This window comes from Phyllobates terribilis, unplaced genomic scaffold (assembly GCF_046119375.1).
Source record: "Phyllobates terribilis strain yellow unplaced genomic scaffold, ASM4611937v1 Scaffold_5__5_contigs__length_657084704, whole genome shotgun sequence".
Classification (NCBI taxonomy): Eukaryota; Metazoa; Chordata; class Amphibia; order Anura; family Dendrobatidae; genus Phyllobates; species Phyllobates terribilis.
This window is the reverse complement of record NW_027362765.1, coordinates 157,237,747-157,254,110: the sequence shown is the minus strand read 5'-3', so window position 1 is coordinate 157,254,110 and position 16,364 is coordinate 157,237,747. Positions and strand designations below refer to the sequence as shown.

Genomic DNA, 16,364 nt, shown 5'->3' with positions numbered 1-16,364 from the left:
TGTGGGAAAAAGTGGCACATGAATGGCCTATGCCCACCTTCACACGTTCAGTATTTGGTCAGTATTTTACATCAGTATTTATAAACCAAAACCAGGAGTGGAACAATCAGAGGAAAAGTATAATAGAAACACGTCACCACTTCTGTATTTATCACCCACTCCTGGTTTTGGCATACAAATACTGAGGTAAAATACTGACCAAATACTGAATGTGTGACTGTGGCCTTATAGTGGGATCCCGAAATCAGAGCTATCATCACCCAGCCACAGAGTCAACTATAACTGCCCAATCGCTGCTCTGGGCTCCCACAGCGATCAGACACCTAACCCGTGGATAAATAAGAAGTTTGATGTCTCCTGGACTAGTAATTACTGACATGCATACTAGTGGCCAACACAGATGACAGAGATTGTAGATTTGTTGTGTCCCTTTAAATAAAGCCATTCACAAAAAAGCATAAAGAATAAAACGCATGCGCAATGATCACTACTACCCATACTGCAAGCGCAACGATTCGCTGGGACGCGCTTGCGCAATAGACCCAAAATAACCACAGGACATGCTTCGTGGAGTAAGGCGCGTGCGCGTCGAGAAGGCTTCTGGGTTCTGCGCAAGTGCAATGAGATGCTTTCTGATCCCCGCGCTTGCGCAGTATGACTCTCTAACTGCTTCTATTGTGGAGCTTTCGGGCGTCGTGTTTCTTCAGTACTAGGCCGACGGTCAATGACGGTATTGTTTCCCGCCGAGATCCCCCGGCGATCGGTAACGAGCTCGATGTTCGGAGGAAAGGCCGTACTGTGAGGATGTGCGAGACCTAGTTGGCTGCCTGGCCCGGTCCGTTACCTCAGCAGCCCCTGCTCCCTCTCCGCTCTTGTGCTTCACCTTCCCTGGGACACGACGAGCCATGGAGCCGACGTTCCCCCCCAGCATGCTCATGTTCAGCCACCTCCCGCCGGTCACCACCTTCGCCCGGCTGGGCTCAGAACTGCTGCCGCCTCCGCCGCCACCACCGGCTATTCTACCGGCTCCGGGGGACATGATCCTGAAGAAAGAGCCGGGCTCCCCCCCGCCACACCCGGCCGACTTCCTGCAGAGCCTGACGGGCATCAAGCAGGAGAAGATCGTGGAGCACGAGCAGTACCACCCGTACTACCGGGAGCGGCAGGCCGAGATCATGGAGGTGACGGTGGGAAGCCCCGGGCTCATCCCAGACCTGGGCCTCAACAGAGAGGTGAGCTGTGCTGACACCACTGCTGGGCTCTGGAGGGAAAGTAATGGAGGGAGATGGTCGCCCCCAGGGAACAATGGGCAGGACGGCCCATAACCAGGTGTTGTGTGCCATTAACTGGGGGGGGGGGGGGGCTCATGGCTTATTCACATGGGGGGCTGTCCGGCCCATGGTCTATCACACCACATCAGGGTCCACTCCGGTTCTCGGTCTGTTTACCATTGGGTTCCACAAAGAGTTTGAGTTTCCTCCATAGTAGTCGGCTGCCGTTAGACCCCTCATTTGTACCCCTAACTGGTTAATGTCGGCCGTCGTCGTAATCTCCGTTAGTAGTGTTCACCATTTCTAGTGTCAATAAAGTTCATAGAAACGACTGGTCGGCTCCGAATGGGATCCTGAGGTTTAGCGGTCTGTTGCTTTAGATAACATCCACACAGGTAAGTTCAGAGTGATGTAGACGTCCCCCAGCTTCAGAAAGCCCTCAAGTTCTGCATTTGTGGCAATTGAAAGGGTTAAATCCGTAGTGAAAATCCACAACGTGGAACATTTTACACTGCCATCCGCAGTGATTCTTCTGTACTGCCCCTGTGCCCTGGCAGAGGTACTTCTGCTTGTCTGCACCTTAGGTTTAAAGGGGTTGTCCAGGACTGAACCTTTGGTGAGGTAGCCATAGTATTGGTCATAATTGAGATCAATGGGGTCCAACCCCGGTACCCAACTAATCAGCTCCTGTACCGGCGGGATGTAAGCGTTGCCTGGTGCCCTCTGCTGTGTGCTGCACTGTATCTCCTCAGATGAATGGCAGATAAGGCACAGTACTTGGCAGCAGCCACCAGGCTATGTACTGGGCCACTGTGATCAGCTCCGGACACAGGAGCAGAGATCAGCACCCATCTAATAGATTGGTCGTCAATAGTTTAGTCTTGGGGAGCCCCAATAAGTCATTACAAGATGGAAGTTCTCCCGGCTCTTCCAAAAATAAAGGCCATGATGTATGTAAGGTTACGGTCCCATAATGTTCTTGGCATCCACATATGAGAAAAGTTCCTGACGTATACGTCCATGTTCCATTGCAAAAAATGTGTGCCTCATGGTACTGGGTGTCATTCTAAGGAGTAGTGTCGTGTACTGTGGTGTCCTATACACATACAGTATTCGGATCGAGGTGTAAAGGACACATGTTGGCCATGGTGCGCTAATAGAACCCCTTAGCGTGTACATTGGTAACTTCCCTGCGTACACACATAGCTGACACCTTGCCAATATACAGGTTTGGTGTCCCAGTATCGCTTACTCAGTCTCCGCTCACTTCTGCATAGGGAGGTGTTCTGCTCCGGTGACCTCTTCAGACGCCGGCTGATGGTGCACTCACTGCGCAGGTATGTGTAGACAAGACCTCACTGGTGCTGCTCACCTCCCAATGTGGAAGAGTGGTGTGGAGAACTCTTTAATGTGCATAACTAACTTAAAGGGGTTGTCTAGGATACTTCAATAATTTAGCAGGGACTGTAACATGCAGAGTCCTAACAGTTTGTATTGTACTCACTGTCATGATTCTATACTCCCAGCGCACGTCGCATGTCCTCATGTGATCTGCATACTTGAGCTCGCATGTCTACAGTTTTATTTTCTGACTCTCCCATTGAGAGAGGTTCAGGTATAGAAATCACATGTGAGCGGTCACGTGACAAGCAGCCATTCTGATCGTTGTGTGGTTATTTCCTTATCTCAAGGATGTGCCATCACTTAGAGAGGTAATCCGGCCCCTCTCGCTTATGCGTAGGTTGTAAGCAAGGCTGGTGACATCACGTCTACAGAGATCTGCTGCTCTCGCACATGAGCCGGCAAATATTTGTAGATATGAAGTCACCGGCCCCATTCTGCAGAAGCGAGCAGAGGATTACACCTTTTAAAGAAGACCTTTGACTGGCGATTTTGTAAACTTAATACCTTTACCAAATGGTGCTGCTTTTCTAATTCTGGGACAGTTTTTCTTCTGTGCCCCTCAGTTATGACCTCCCTAAATAAAGTTACAAGTTTTCCCTTCAACCAACCAGGCGTGTATCATAGAACTTCTCTGTGACGTTCTGTGTTATATGTCCAGTTGGTTGAAGGGAAAACTTGTAACTTTATTTAGGGAGGTCATAACTGAGGGGCACAGAAGAAAAACTGTCCCAGAATCGGAGGAGGAGTAACTCAATTTATATGGGAAAATCCCGTCAAAGATCGTCTTTAATGGGAATCTGTCACTTGACTCATGCTGCTCAAACCACGGGCACCATAAATCAGGGCCGACTGTACGAATGGAGCCATGTATGTTTTTACCTGAAAACCTCTGGTGTTTCAGAGAAAACATAAAGCCCAGTTCATCAAAACTTTTACACCAGAATTCTGACTTAAAAAGGTTTGAAAAAACACAAATTTTTTTTGCGCAGTGTTATCTTTGCAAAAATTTTGTAACACTTGGCGCATATGTGCCAATTTTGCCTTGCTTGGTCAAAATGGACAGATCTGGGAAGTGACGGGCAATGTTTTTCCTTACCAGACAAATCTAGTTGTGATGAGGCGCACACCACTTTGCGTCTTAGCTGATTCATTAAAGGGGTTGTGTCACGAACAAAAGTATATTTTAATCAGCAGATCTTGGAATAATAAGTTCCACAATTTAATGTGTTTTAAAAAAAAATATATTCCTGTGCTGAGATAATCTTATAAATGTCTGACCGTGCAGGAACATGGTCTGATCATACCACATCTCCTGGGCAGGGGGAAGGAAAATATTCCTCTGTGATCCCCTGCTGTAATGTCTGTATACTTTTTGCCTTCCCCTCCTGCCCAGGAGCTGTGGTATGATCAGACCATGTTCCTGCACGGTCAGACACAGACATTACACAGGGGAACATTTATAAGATTATCTCGGGACAGGAAAAACATTTTTAAACGCATCCAATTGTAGAATTTATTTTTATTCCAAGATCTGTTGATTAAAATGAACTTTTGTTCATGGCACCACCCCTTTAAGAAGCGGGCGCCTCTTAATGACTCAGGTGCCTCGCACTCCACTCCATTTTCAAGACTGTCATGAAAACTGTGAACCTGATAAATTAGCCATAGTTTGAAGAGGCGGCTGAGGACCGTAGGAAAAGAAGTTGACCAATCTGGTGCTGCCCCTGCCGGCTTCTCCCCACTCCAGGTGATTGACAGGTCTCTCTACCTGTGTACATACATGGGAGACACCTGTCAATCCACAGGAGCGATGTGAGGAGAAGACGGCCGGAGGTGACGCTGAACTAGTCTCTTCCATCTAGTCGCGGGCCCGATCTTCAAACTGTGATCACTTTGAACGCCGGAGCGTTTCAGAGAGAGAAAAAAAATAACATTTGGCTGCTATCGCGCAGTCTGTTCAATTTCTTTCTGTCCGTGATTTAGGCAGCATGAATCGAATGTTGCGCTCCCTTTAATGAGCGCTGGTGGACTGACCTCTGGGACCCTAACAATCCTGGAAATGAAGTGACCGCAGCTCTTGATTCGATGTGACGACTTCTTTATGGTTTCTCCCTTCATACTGGCACTCCCAGAGGAAAGTCTGTAAAGGTGACGCAGTGCTGAAGGGGTTTCATTCGCAGGATCGTTGTCGATCCAAGAGGTCGGATCCTCCACTTTCAATATAGACATCACTTACTAAAATGGAAATGCCCCTTCCTATCAGTGGATTTTTTTATAGTTCGGATATTAGTAGCTTTTCAGTCTGTTTTCTGAAATAAAAATGTGCAGCATAAATTTTGTGGCTTCTGTGGTTCTCCAACACTTAACATGTCAATTTCTGCGGTGGATTTTGCCCAGTGCTATGCTGTTTGCAGCAAATCCAACCCCAAGTCCTTAAAGAAACCTGTTCTCAGTTGATCCTGTAGTCCATGTTTGAGTTATAGCTTTATAATGTATATAGAAAACCATACACCTATCAGAGAGATGTTAGGGTAGCAGCGTTATCAGAGACCAGTTCAGTGCTGTTACGTCTGTGGGCAGCACTTTTAACATCATTGACCAGCTGAAGAGTCCTAGTTGCCCACTATATCTGAGACTACTTTCATGTGTGAAGCCCTTTATGTAGTAATATCCCCAGAAGTAAGATTTTGTCGGTGGGACATACCGTTTATATTCACATCATGGAGACCACAGCTAGTGAGCCCCCCAAGATCAGCCCAGTCAAATTTCAAATTTGCTGCAGTTTTTATAAAATTACTGTTTTATCTGCTGCAGATGTAGCAGTGCTCTCATTGCTGAGCTCTGTATAACCCCACCCACACCACTGATTGGCAGCTTTCTACCTATGCAGTGTACACAGCTGCAAATCAGTGCTGGGGATGGTATTATATAGAGCTCTTGAACATGGAGGACTACATGGCAGTAGGTTTACTAGTCCTCTAGTGAAAATCTCTGGCTGATAAAACTATGATTTTATCAAAACTACTGCAAGTTGCCCAGTAAGTGACACCGCTGGAATCAGAGTCTTTGTCTCTACATCAGTGGTCCACAACCTTTCTTGCCTTGAGCCACATTAAACTCTGGTAGATGGTCACAAGCCACTCTCAGCAGTACTCATCTCGCACCACAGGCCCGGTGTAATGACAGTCCCACAGAAAGCACACCAAAACTTTGTGCCCCCTTCTTTATTGGCAATACACCTACATCCAGAGGTTTGTACTTTATGGTCTTTCAGTATTCTTGCACCACACACTATCACACCCAGTTGCAAGTACGCCTCTAAGGCCACGGCCCCACTATCAGTATTGGGTCAGAATTTTTTCTCAGGAGTGGGAGCCAAAACCAAGTGAGGAACAATCAGAGAAAAGATATAATAGAAGCAAGTGCCCCAATTCTGCATTTATCACCCACTCCTGGTTTTGGCTCCCACTCCTGAGAAAACATACTGACCAAATACTGAGAGTGGGGCCGAGGCGTAATTGTCAGTATCATCCTCCACTCTCCACCACTGTATGCACATCCAGATCTTCTCTTCTGTGCAGCGTTACTCACAAAAGTCACCATCTGAGGACCTTTCCTTCATAGTTGTGTGCTAAGCCTGGTGCTAACTGGCCAAGCTGTCAGGCTGCCGTGAGCCACACAACAGGGGCCCAGGAGCCATAGATTGGGGACGCCCGCTGTAAATCAGCTGCTCTCAGATTAGGTGCGAAAAGCCAGGTGACAGATTACCTCTGAGCGCCTAGCAAGTTGATAAATTACGTAGACACTCATTAATTTTAATGGTCACCCTGTAACTATGTTCAGGGGAAGATATTATCTGCTGGGTCCTTCTATCTGCAGATCAGCTAGTCATCACGAGAGGTTAAGTGGGTTATGGAAATTGAATTATTTGGGGGTCCCAGCTATCAGACTCCCTTCACTCTAACCTTTATTACTTTCTTACTTTATTACTCTAACCTTAATGTAATAAATTGCATTGAATGGTTTATCCCTTTAACCACTTAGGGCATGGTGAAATCTGTGTTTCCCAGTCCTAATACAAATGGAGATAAATGGTCCGACCCAGGGTCTCCGGACCAGAACTCTACTGCCTTATATGTGCTGATGATGCTGTCGCATTTGGATAAAGAGACTCCATACATTGTTGTCAACACTCGGACCATGAAACATAATGTTTGAAACCTGCCACAGCGGGCAAGAGATAAAAGGGATATTCCCATCTTTGACATTCTATAGATACACCATGCATGTCTGCCACCTTTGAACCCACACTTATCTACAGAACTGTGGTCCTGGTTTGTGGGGTGTCTTTTGGGTGCCTCAGTCAGCTGGTTCTTTGAAGAGTTAGCTGAGCTGTTCCTGGGACTTCTATAGAGAAATGGATAGAGAGAGACATTTACCTCCACTCCACCACATAGAATGCAGTCCGGGGCCTAGAAGTGGCACGCATATTTATCATACATTTATTGTAAACATCCATATGGAAATTCCTTAAAAAAAAAAAATCACCATTTATGACTTCTGTGAGGATTGTTATAGAGGCAATGTCTGTCACCGCCTTGGCCATGTTTTATCAAACCACTGATTGTCGGTGGTTTGCACAATTGCCATGCCTATACCCTCCTCTTCTCTAATAAGAATGAATCATTCTTTTTTCATTAAGGCTCTATTCACACCATGTTCATGGCGGCTTACCTCATGAAATTGTATCCCCACATGCTGTCAGGTTACAGTCGGTGTGTATGGGCCAGGAGTGCCTGTATGCCAGGTGGCATCGGGCAGCTTTGTTACAGGCTGCTATTACATTCTGGTCTGCGTGTCAGTGATCACTCCTCCTTCCTTTCTGTATTTGGGCACATTTATGTAGCTGCATTTTAACATTTATATAAGACCGGGTTTGGATGACCCCATGGAAAATGGGCCAGTCGTGTCTGCTAATATTGGACGTGGCTGGTCTCTATGTGCTCGTCCGCATTGCATATAGGTGCCGCAACTTCCTTTACATTGCATGCATTATTCTGCTCCATGAAACATGCTGCAATTTTTTTTTCCACTTAGAGTATTGGTCTGCATGGAAAATTTACCCATGTGTACTGGGTATAGTGGGTACATGTGCTTTCCTCACCTAGAAAACACAGTCTGAACGGGCCCCTAAGGTTGTAAGAGCTGGACTCCTCCACAATTCAACTGAAGTATTATAAGATCTTCATAGGGTATATCTTTGTCCAAGGATTGAAGCCATAATACTTCTATATATAGTAGGTCTTATATGCAATCGCCTTGGACTTTTCTTATCAGCCAGGTCCCACATGTACCATGTCCTTCAAGACCCCCACCAATCTAGACTTGTGACATGCTTTTGAAAGTGCAGTTATACTTTTAATGGGTTTGTCCAGGATTAGAAAAAACTTTGTTCTAAAAACCGCACCACACCGGTCTACTGGTTGTGGCTGGTATTGCAGCTCACCTCCATGGATATTAATAGGGCTCAACTGCAGTGCTCCATCCCACCTGTTGACAGATATTGCATTGCTCTTGCCCATTTCATTGGTGGCCACCAGCTTCAGCCTCCCTGTGAATGACAATTGGATAAAGGGGGCTACTGGGTGTACTAGGTGCATCTGTACCAGAATTTCCATGTGGGTTGGGGTTGACTCCTGGGCGTTGCTCATCCATGTCCTAGGGACATTAACAAGCAGATGTGTCGCTGCGGATGCCTGATGTTTAGATATCTGCTCATCTTTCTGAGCTGTGTAAGCCATTACTTGTTATAAACTTGGTCATGTGGCACGGAGGTTGTCCACACGTCTTGTGGCTATTATATGGCCATAACACCACTCAGTAGTGGTGACGCTCATGTGAGGATCTGTATGTCACCAGGTTCACGTGATCACATAAGACAAGTGTTGTCATACCCTTTAGCCAGTGCTCATTAGTGTCCTCCATTTTGTGTGGTGAATCAGCATATGTGAGATTGGGCACCTCTGACATGGAGGCGGCCATTTTGTGAGCTAAACCAATATTCATGAGGCTGCAGCTCAGACATTCATTAGGGATGGGTGACACCCACTAAGGCGTTCTTCACCTCTTCAGTTTTGGGAGCAGATGCCTTTTCATTGTTGGCCTTTCTTAAAGGTATTAAAGGCCATTGAAGTGGACTATTGTTCCTGTGTGTGGGTAATTTCTGCCTTACATTGACTGTCCCTTTATACTAGAGGGCAAAAGTGTTTTTACCTCTTATGCTAATACCAACAAAAATACTCTTAGGAGCTCCAGACCATCACCTCCATTTTACTTTATAGAGATCTATACTGTTTTATAGAAAGTGTGCAGGTGGTAGAATGGGCCATCATGGCCGCTGTGTACACCCATTATGTGTACTTCAAGTCTCATCTCACACCTCAGGTCTTTACCTTGTTAGCTACGGCTTTCAGGGACGTATCCATGCAGGTTACATGCCGAAATCCCTGAGTCAGAAAACAAGTTACCTCTTGGTGCATGAGGTAAACATGGATTGTCCCCATAGAGTGGGGCTTAGTCCACCCCCTCGTACTGGAGATCCACAGCAGAAATTTGAGGGTCAGACTTTCTGCCCAGATTCTGCATCGCCATTGTGTGAACATACCCATACAAGACCTTCCTCTCTTGGTGAGCCATCGAGGTACAGAAATTGAATTTTGAGAGTTTGCTTATCATTGTTTCACACACAGGTTCTGAAGGAAAAATTGGGTTTCTGCCACAGACAAGTTGAGGATCGGCGTGCTGAAGCCCTGCTCAGTGCGGCTCATCCACGTCTTGCTAAGCGGTGTTATTTCTTGGGTGGAATCTGAATTAAAACCGCTTTCAGAGAAATCTGTTCTCGTGTAAACAGCAATCCATATTTCTCATGCCAAGGAGCGCAAGGCATTTTGTGGGCTTTTGTCACAAAGATTTTGATGGAAAACATCAAAATCCACGTGGTGCTAAAATTGAGTGAATGAGGGGTATATACACCCATGCATTGGCGCCCAAAATATGTAGCTAAAGCCAGGGGGCGAAGTTACCTCAGAGATGTGACTGCCGTCTAGTGTTAGTGGGATGAAACATTTCTAGTGCTCTAGGTTACTGTTTTCCTGTTGTGTCTAGTTTTTCTTTATCTTCATCTGTAGAAGTGTCAGCCTCCGCTCTGGTATAAATAACGTAGAAGAATCCGCTCACATCGTGGTGGGACACACAAATGCCCATGGCAGGTGTGACAACATCTGAGGCTTCGGGAGCCATTGAATTGCACAGAGATAAATCTTTCCATGGAGACGTCCTCTCTTGAGGCTTCAGCAAGTGAAACAAAGATTTCAATGGCCACCTCCAGCCAGCCCATTGTGACCGGCCAGAAGCTTTGTTTAGTCAATAAATCCTTTTTTTCAGTCAGATTTTTGCCAGTCTGCAGCCTCCCACTGTGCTCCTTACAGAGATGGATAGAGCCTCATGTCTGTGTGTCCTAAAATACACATCCAGTGACTGTGTGCCTGTGTAGGCGAAGGCTTCTTAAGGGTATGTTCACACAGGGCGTTTTTGAAGCGGGGTTTTTTTTTTCTGCATCAAAACCTGCTCTCTTGGCAGTAAAGTTTCTGCCTCAAAAAAGTTTTGCTGCGTTTTTGTCCCTGTCCATTTGCCTCTTATGCATGCTGATAAAGTTTAGTAAAAATTCAACTTCCTCAGGTTTTGGCACTGAAAACGCAGAAAAACCTGATTCCTGTTTTTGCAGCGTTTTTTTTTTTTTTGCGTATTTTCAACTACCCATTGCTTTCAATGGGTAAAAATGCTGCAAAAATGCTGAAAGTGGCATTCTGTAAAAACGCAGCTCTTTGACAAAACAGTCAGGAAAAAAAACCAAGCTGTGTGCATGAGATTTCTGAAATCTCATAGACTTTGCTAGTCCTGTAAAACGCAGCTGAAAATTTGCATAAAAAAATGCCCTGTGTGAACATACCCTTACATCTGTCACTACGGTGAGGAGGCTAAATCTTCCCTATGAAGGTGCTCACAGTTCAGGGTTTTGGGTCAATAGTTCACTGTACATCTTTTGTGAATACATCTTTCAAAGTTCCTTTTTTGCTTTAAAGTAGTTTTTCTACAAAATGTCTTGTGGCAAGGTAATGTCTGGGATCCACAGATCCTGAGAGTGGGGATTCTAGCATCCTCCTGTGAGAGTGGTGCAGTAGTCGGCGTGCTCCAGCACCGCTCCATCCACTGAGAAAGTCATTCCCATAGGCAGTGGATGGAGTGGAGGCCATGCATGTACACTATTCTCATCAGACCTTGTGGATACTTACTTATGTTACCACTTTGTGCACATTTCATCGGACGAGTGACTTGGGACAAAAAAAGTTTTTCAGTAAAATCCTTATAAAGTGGAAATTCAACTTTCCTAGTTTCCTTTCTCAAGAGGCGAGCGGGACGGTGATGTCTCGTCCGCAGACACCTGCCGCTGGTGTACGAATTGTCAGATATTTAGCCCTTGTCTTGGACACTAGAATACAGGCTCACGCGAGCTGCAGATGTCTGTGAATGTGACGTTACCAGCCCCTCTAGCCTCTGTATATAGTACTGTATAGAGTCAGATTATCCATATTATTCTCAATTGGAGGTAATTTGAGATATTACCATGAGGTCCATGTGTTGTGGGGATTAGTACATGATTAAACCTCAGGGGAATGAAGTGTATCCTTCGGTTACTTGTGTATGGTTGCATGCACCACAAATGGGAATGCATGCTACATAATCTATACCATCAACAATACAGCATGCTGTAAAAGCTTCCATGAAATTAGAGTAGCGAAAATATTCCTAAAGAGTGACCCCATATCCTAACCTTAATCGTACCCATATCTTCTCACAGCTTTTTATAAGAACTGAAAAAAATGGCTGCGATCCAAAACTTGCAAGTCCATCCATGAAGAAGACAAGGCGTCCAAGCTCAGAAGCTCAGGAAGCAAAATCCAAGCGCAGGCGGAGTGACTCCTCTAAAGTAAGAGCCTTGATGTGCTCACGTGGGCTTCACTAACTTCTGCCGCATTGTTCATCCCCAGTCTGGTGATGCAGGAGTGCTGGCTCCCAGGTGAAATAAACAATGGACTGGTACCGCTGGCTGGCGCCATCCCTCCTGCATTATTCTAGACCTCTGCTTATTGAGACCCTGAAGCTGAGGTGTGTAGTTTGCTGGTGGGGGGCTCTTGTGGAATGGAGATAGAAGGGAACTTTTGGCTTTGTCTCTACACTGCCAGTAAATAATAACCCGCTTTTATGTAACCATAGTTTTAATGCAGTTTTTTAAACTATCCATAAATTGCGGCATTAACAGGGAAGGGTGGCTTTTGCTCCATATGCTATTTTGGATCTATATTTGCTTGAAGTCTAGGCTTTGACCTCATCTGAACTTCTACCTTCTATATCTTTGCTTCCTGTCTGGCGGAGCATGCTGACGGCGGGAGGGAGGGGGAGCAGTCATTGACTGATGGCTTCTTTCTCTCCTTACTACACATGCTCATTCAGCTAAGCCACACAGGGCATGACATAGTTACAGCTACAGGAAAATAAAGCTGATTGCCAACCAACAGATGCAGCAGGAGAATGCCTATGTGCAGCCGTGGCCACGGTGTAAGTGCAGCTGCACAGTGCAGTACTATTTGCTTTGCTCACTGTGCGATCTACCCTATACACAGCACATAGATCGGGCCTTCTATCTTGGGGGTAGGATATTGCAGTCTCCCAGGCCACCGAATGCTTCTTTTGAAGTTTTTTGAGATACTTTGACAGTCTTACAACTAGTCAGATTCTTAGTTCGTGTCCCTTGTGGACAAATGAGTATGGACTTCTAAAACACTCTGTAGCCCCATTATAACTTTGCTCTAACTTTTTTTTTTTTTCTTTCTTTCCTGAATTGCATGAATACATTTGCAGCTGCAGGTTAGCAGATGGGTAGTTCATCACTACCTGGACAACCCTTTTTAAATGAAGTAGATGGCTTTGTAAAATAAAAACACCATATACTCACCTCCCATACCGATGCTGTTTCAGTGATGTTGACACTGTTTTTTGAGTGACATTATGTCAAGTAGTTTTATTAATCAGCACATGGAAACAAAAAGGACTGACAGCCTTTTGTTCTGACACAGTCCTTGACCTCCAGCTTTGTCATATCAGTCAGATCCTGTATCTACTATGAACCATAAGACATGGGGCGTGATCAAGGTTTGGGACAGAGCGAAACATTCAATATCCTTTTTGTTACCAAATGCTGCCTTGCCAATAAAAATCTTATTCGCATATTAAAGTGAGTGCCGTGGTATTTTTGCACTAAAGTAGTCATCATCAGTAACTATGATAGAAGTTTTGCCCTCCCCCCACCTAGTATTAAAGAGGTTGTCTGGTTAAAATGTATAAGTCTGCAGTCACTCTTTGTGACTGCTGACTTATGAATCCCCCCAGCGCACGCACTTCTGAGCTGCGGGGATTCGCCGGTTTTTGAGCTGGAACCAGCCCTCTAGTCGGCCACGCCCACTGGACGACCGCATCACCAGTCAGGGAACGGCCTCTCTCAATACAAGTGTATGGCGCAAGGCCACTCCCACTAGATTGGCCCTGGCCGAGAGTATGTATAACACATACAGTACAGACCAAAAGTTTGGACACACCTTCTCATTTAAAGATTTTTCTGTATTTCCATGACTTTGAAAATTGTACATTCACACTGAAGGCATCAAAACTATGAATTAACACATGTGGAATTATATACTTAACAAAAAATTGTGAAACAACTGAAAATATGTCTTATATTCTAAGTTCTTCAAAGTAGCCACCTTTTGCTTTGATGACTGCTTTGCACACTCTTGATGAGCTTCAAAAGGCAGTCACCGGAAATGGTTTTCACTTGACAGGTATGCCCTGTCAGGTTTAATAAGTGGGATTTCTTGCCTTTTAAATGGGGTTGGGACCATCAGTTGTGTTGTGCAGAAGTCAGGTGGATACACAGCTGATAGTCCTACTGAATAGACTGTTAAAATTTGTATTATGACAAGAAAAAAGCAGCTAAGTAAAGAAAAACGAGTGGCCATCATTACTTTAAGAAATGAAGGTCAGTCAGTCCGAAAAATTGGGCAAACTTTGAAAGTGTCCCCAAGTGCAGTTGCAAAAACCATCCAGCGCTACAAAGAAACTGGCTCACATGAGGACCGCCCCAGGAAAGGAAGGACAAGAGTCACCTCTGCTTCTGAGGATAAGTTTATCCGAGTCACCAGCCTCAGAAATCGCAGGTTAACAGCAGCTCAGATTAGAGACCAGGTCAATGCCACACAGAGTTCTAGCAGCAGACACATCTCTACAACAACTGTTAAGAGGAGACTTTGTGCAGCAGCCCTTCATGGTAAAATAGCTGCTAGGAAACTACTGCTAAGGACAGGCAACAAGCAGAAGAGACTTGTTTGGGCTAAAGAACACAAGGAATGGACATTAAACCAGTGGAAACCTGTGCTTTTGTCTGATGATTCCAAATTTGAGATCTTTGGTTCCAACCACTGTGTCTTTGTGCGACGCAGGTGAACGGATGGACTCTACATGCCTGGTTCCCACCGTGAAGCATGGAGGAGGAGGTGTGATGGTGTGGGGGTGCTTTGCTGGTGACACTGTTGGGGGTTTATTCAAAATTGAAGGCATACTGAACCAGCATGGCTACCACAGCAACTTGCAGCGGCATGCTATTCCATCCGGTTTGCGTTTAGTTGGACCATCATTTATTTTTCAACAGGACAATGACCCCAAACACACCTCCAGGCTGTGTAAGGGCTATTTGACCAAAGAGGAGAGTGATGGGGTGCTATGCCAGATGACCTGGCCTCCACAGTCACCAGACCTGAACCCAATCGGGATGGTTTGGGGTGAGCTGGACCGCAGAGTGAAGGAAAAAGGGCCAACAAGTGCTAAGCATCTCTAGGAACTCCTTCAAGATTGTTGGAAGACCATTTCCGGTGACTACCTCTTGAAGCTCATCAAGAGAATGCCAAGAGTGTGCAAAGCAGTCATCAAAGCAAAAGGTGGCTACTTTGAAGAACCTAGAATATAAGACATATTTTCAGCTGTTTCACACTTTTTTGTTAAGTATATAATTCCACATGTGTTAATTCATAGTTTTGATGTCTTCAGTGTGAATGTACAATTTTCATAGTCATGAAAATACAGAAAAATCTTTAAATGAGAAGGTGTCCAAACTATTGGTCTGTACTGTACATACCCTCCGGTCCTGGCTCAGAAACCGGTGAATCCCCGCAGCGCACAGTGCATTCGCTGGGGGGATTCATAAGTCTGCAGTCACACAGAATGACTGCAAACTTATCGATTTGGATCGGACAACCCCCTTTAAGTAATTTTATCATACAAGTAGTTCTGGTCCTGTGTGTCACACACATTCCCTTAGACTACAATTGGGGGGGGGGGGGAGCATGTCACAAGTCAGATTTTTTTTTTTTCTTTTTACTGGCACTATGCAATGAACCCAGTCCCTGATGTTAATTTTGATCAATGTCCCCCTTTAAGGCCGGGGTCACACGGCCGTCGATTCTCTCATGATAGAGAATCGGGCCAATTATTCAGATGACACTCAGCTCAAATTCTGTCAAAATTGACAGTGCACTGTGCTCAGATTCTCTCACACAAGAGTCGCAGCACAGGTGCGGGGAAACGGAGAAAGTAATTTCTCCAGCTCCTCTATTGCCTGTGTCTGTGGTGATCGGACTGCACAAGGATAACATCCAAGTGCAGTCCTATGTTTCACATGCACCCATAGAATTTTATGGGTGTTGACGATTCGATGATCACAGTCTGATCTTCTCGTACGTGGAAAAATGGGACATGTTAATGAGCCCTTAGGGGGCAGCCTGCTTCGCTGTTCACTTATCTGCTGCTCTGTCGATATTTATCACCTGCTGATTTGTGTATCTAGGAGCATGGAGCACCACCTCATGAGGCCAAATATAGTTTGTTTTCCGGTTATTCCCAAACTCTCAAGGTTGTCTTTACTGACACTGCTGAATATGCAGCGATTCCCAGCAACAAGATAGATGTCTGTATGTTTTATAGGTGTCCATATACTGCTAATATTTGCTTTACTCTACAAAGAAAAAAACATCCCCAGTAAAGTCCTTGAGTTGTGTATTGTGAAGTTAAAAATTATCTTCTGTGGCAGTGTCACTCAGCTTTCAGACCTTTTAAAGGCAACCTGTTTTAGTTATGCTTGGGGATAATTTTGCACATGCTTCTCACAAAATCGATACTTTTACTAGGCAGAGAAAAAATTAATTTTAGCACGGGCTTTGCGAATAGTCATGTTGACAGTGTTACAACGATCACTAGTCATGACTATAATCAATCTGCCCCTTAAAACTAACGATTTGACTTATTTTCCTTATTTTGTTTTTATTGATTTTACAAGATGCAACCAATAAAATTACATGGAAAAAGGTAAAGCGGAAAAGGGACTAGGATTCCAACCGTTAGGCCAAAAACCAGGTGAATATTTGAGCTCTGAGATTAGTAACAAAAGGAAAATCTAGATCAAGATCCAAATTACGGTAGTTATTAACAAATTTCCATTGGTTGGAGCCCAGTGTCTCAGTATGA

The 16,364-nt window shown here is 45.0% G+C and overlaps 1 protein-coding gene across 2 annotated transcripts in view; it reads left to right on the top strand.

Annotated features, from left to right (window-relative positions):
• The first annotated feature begins 628 nt into the window (after positions 1 to 628).
• The window catches only part of ZNF281 (zinc finger protein 281), a 28,107-nt gene continuing 12,371 nt past the window's right edge, over positions 629 to 16,364 (top strand). Inside the window, exons 1-2 of one of the 2 annotated variants that reach the window (XM_073683294.1) lie at positions 629 to 1,232; positions 11,593 to 11,721. In XM_073683294.1, coding sequence (XP_073539395.1) covers positions 906 to 1,232; positions 11,593 to 11,721 — 456 coding nt within the window. In that variant the 5' untranslated portion in view covers positions 629 to 905. The remainder of the gene's footprint in view (positions 1,233 to 11,592; positions 11,722 to 16,364) is intronic. The other variant, XM_073683295.1, reaches the window with a different exon arrangement.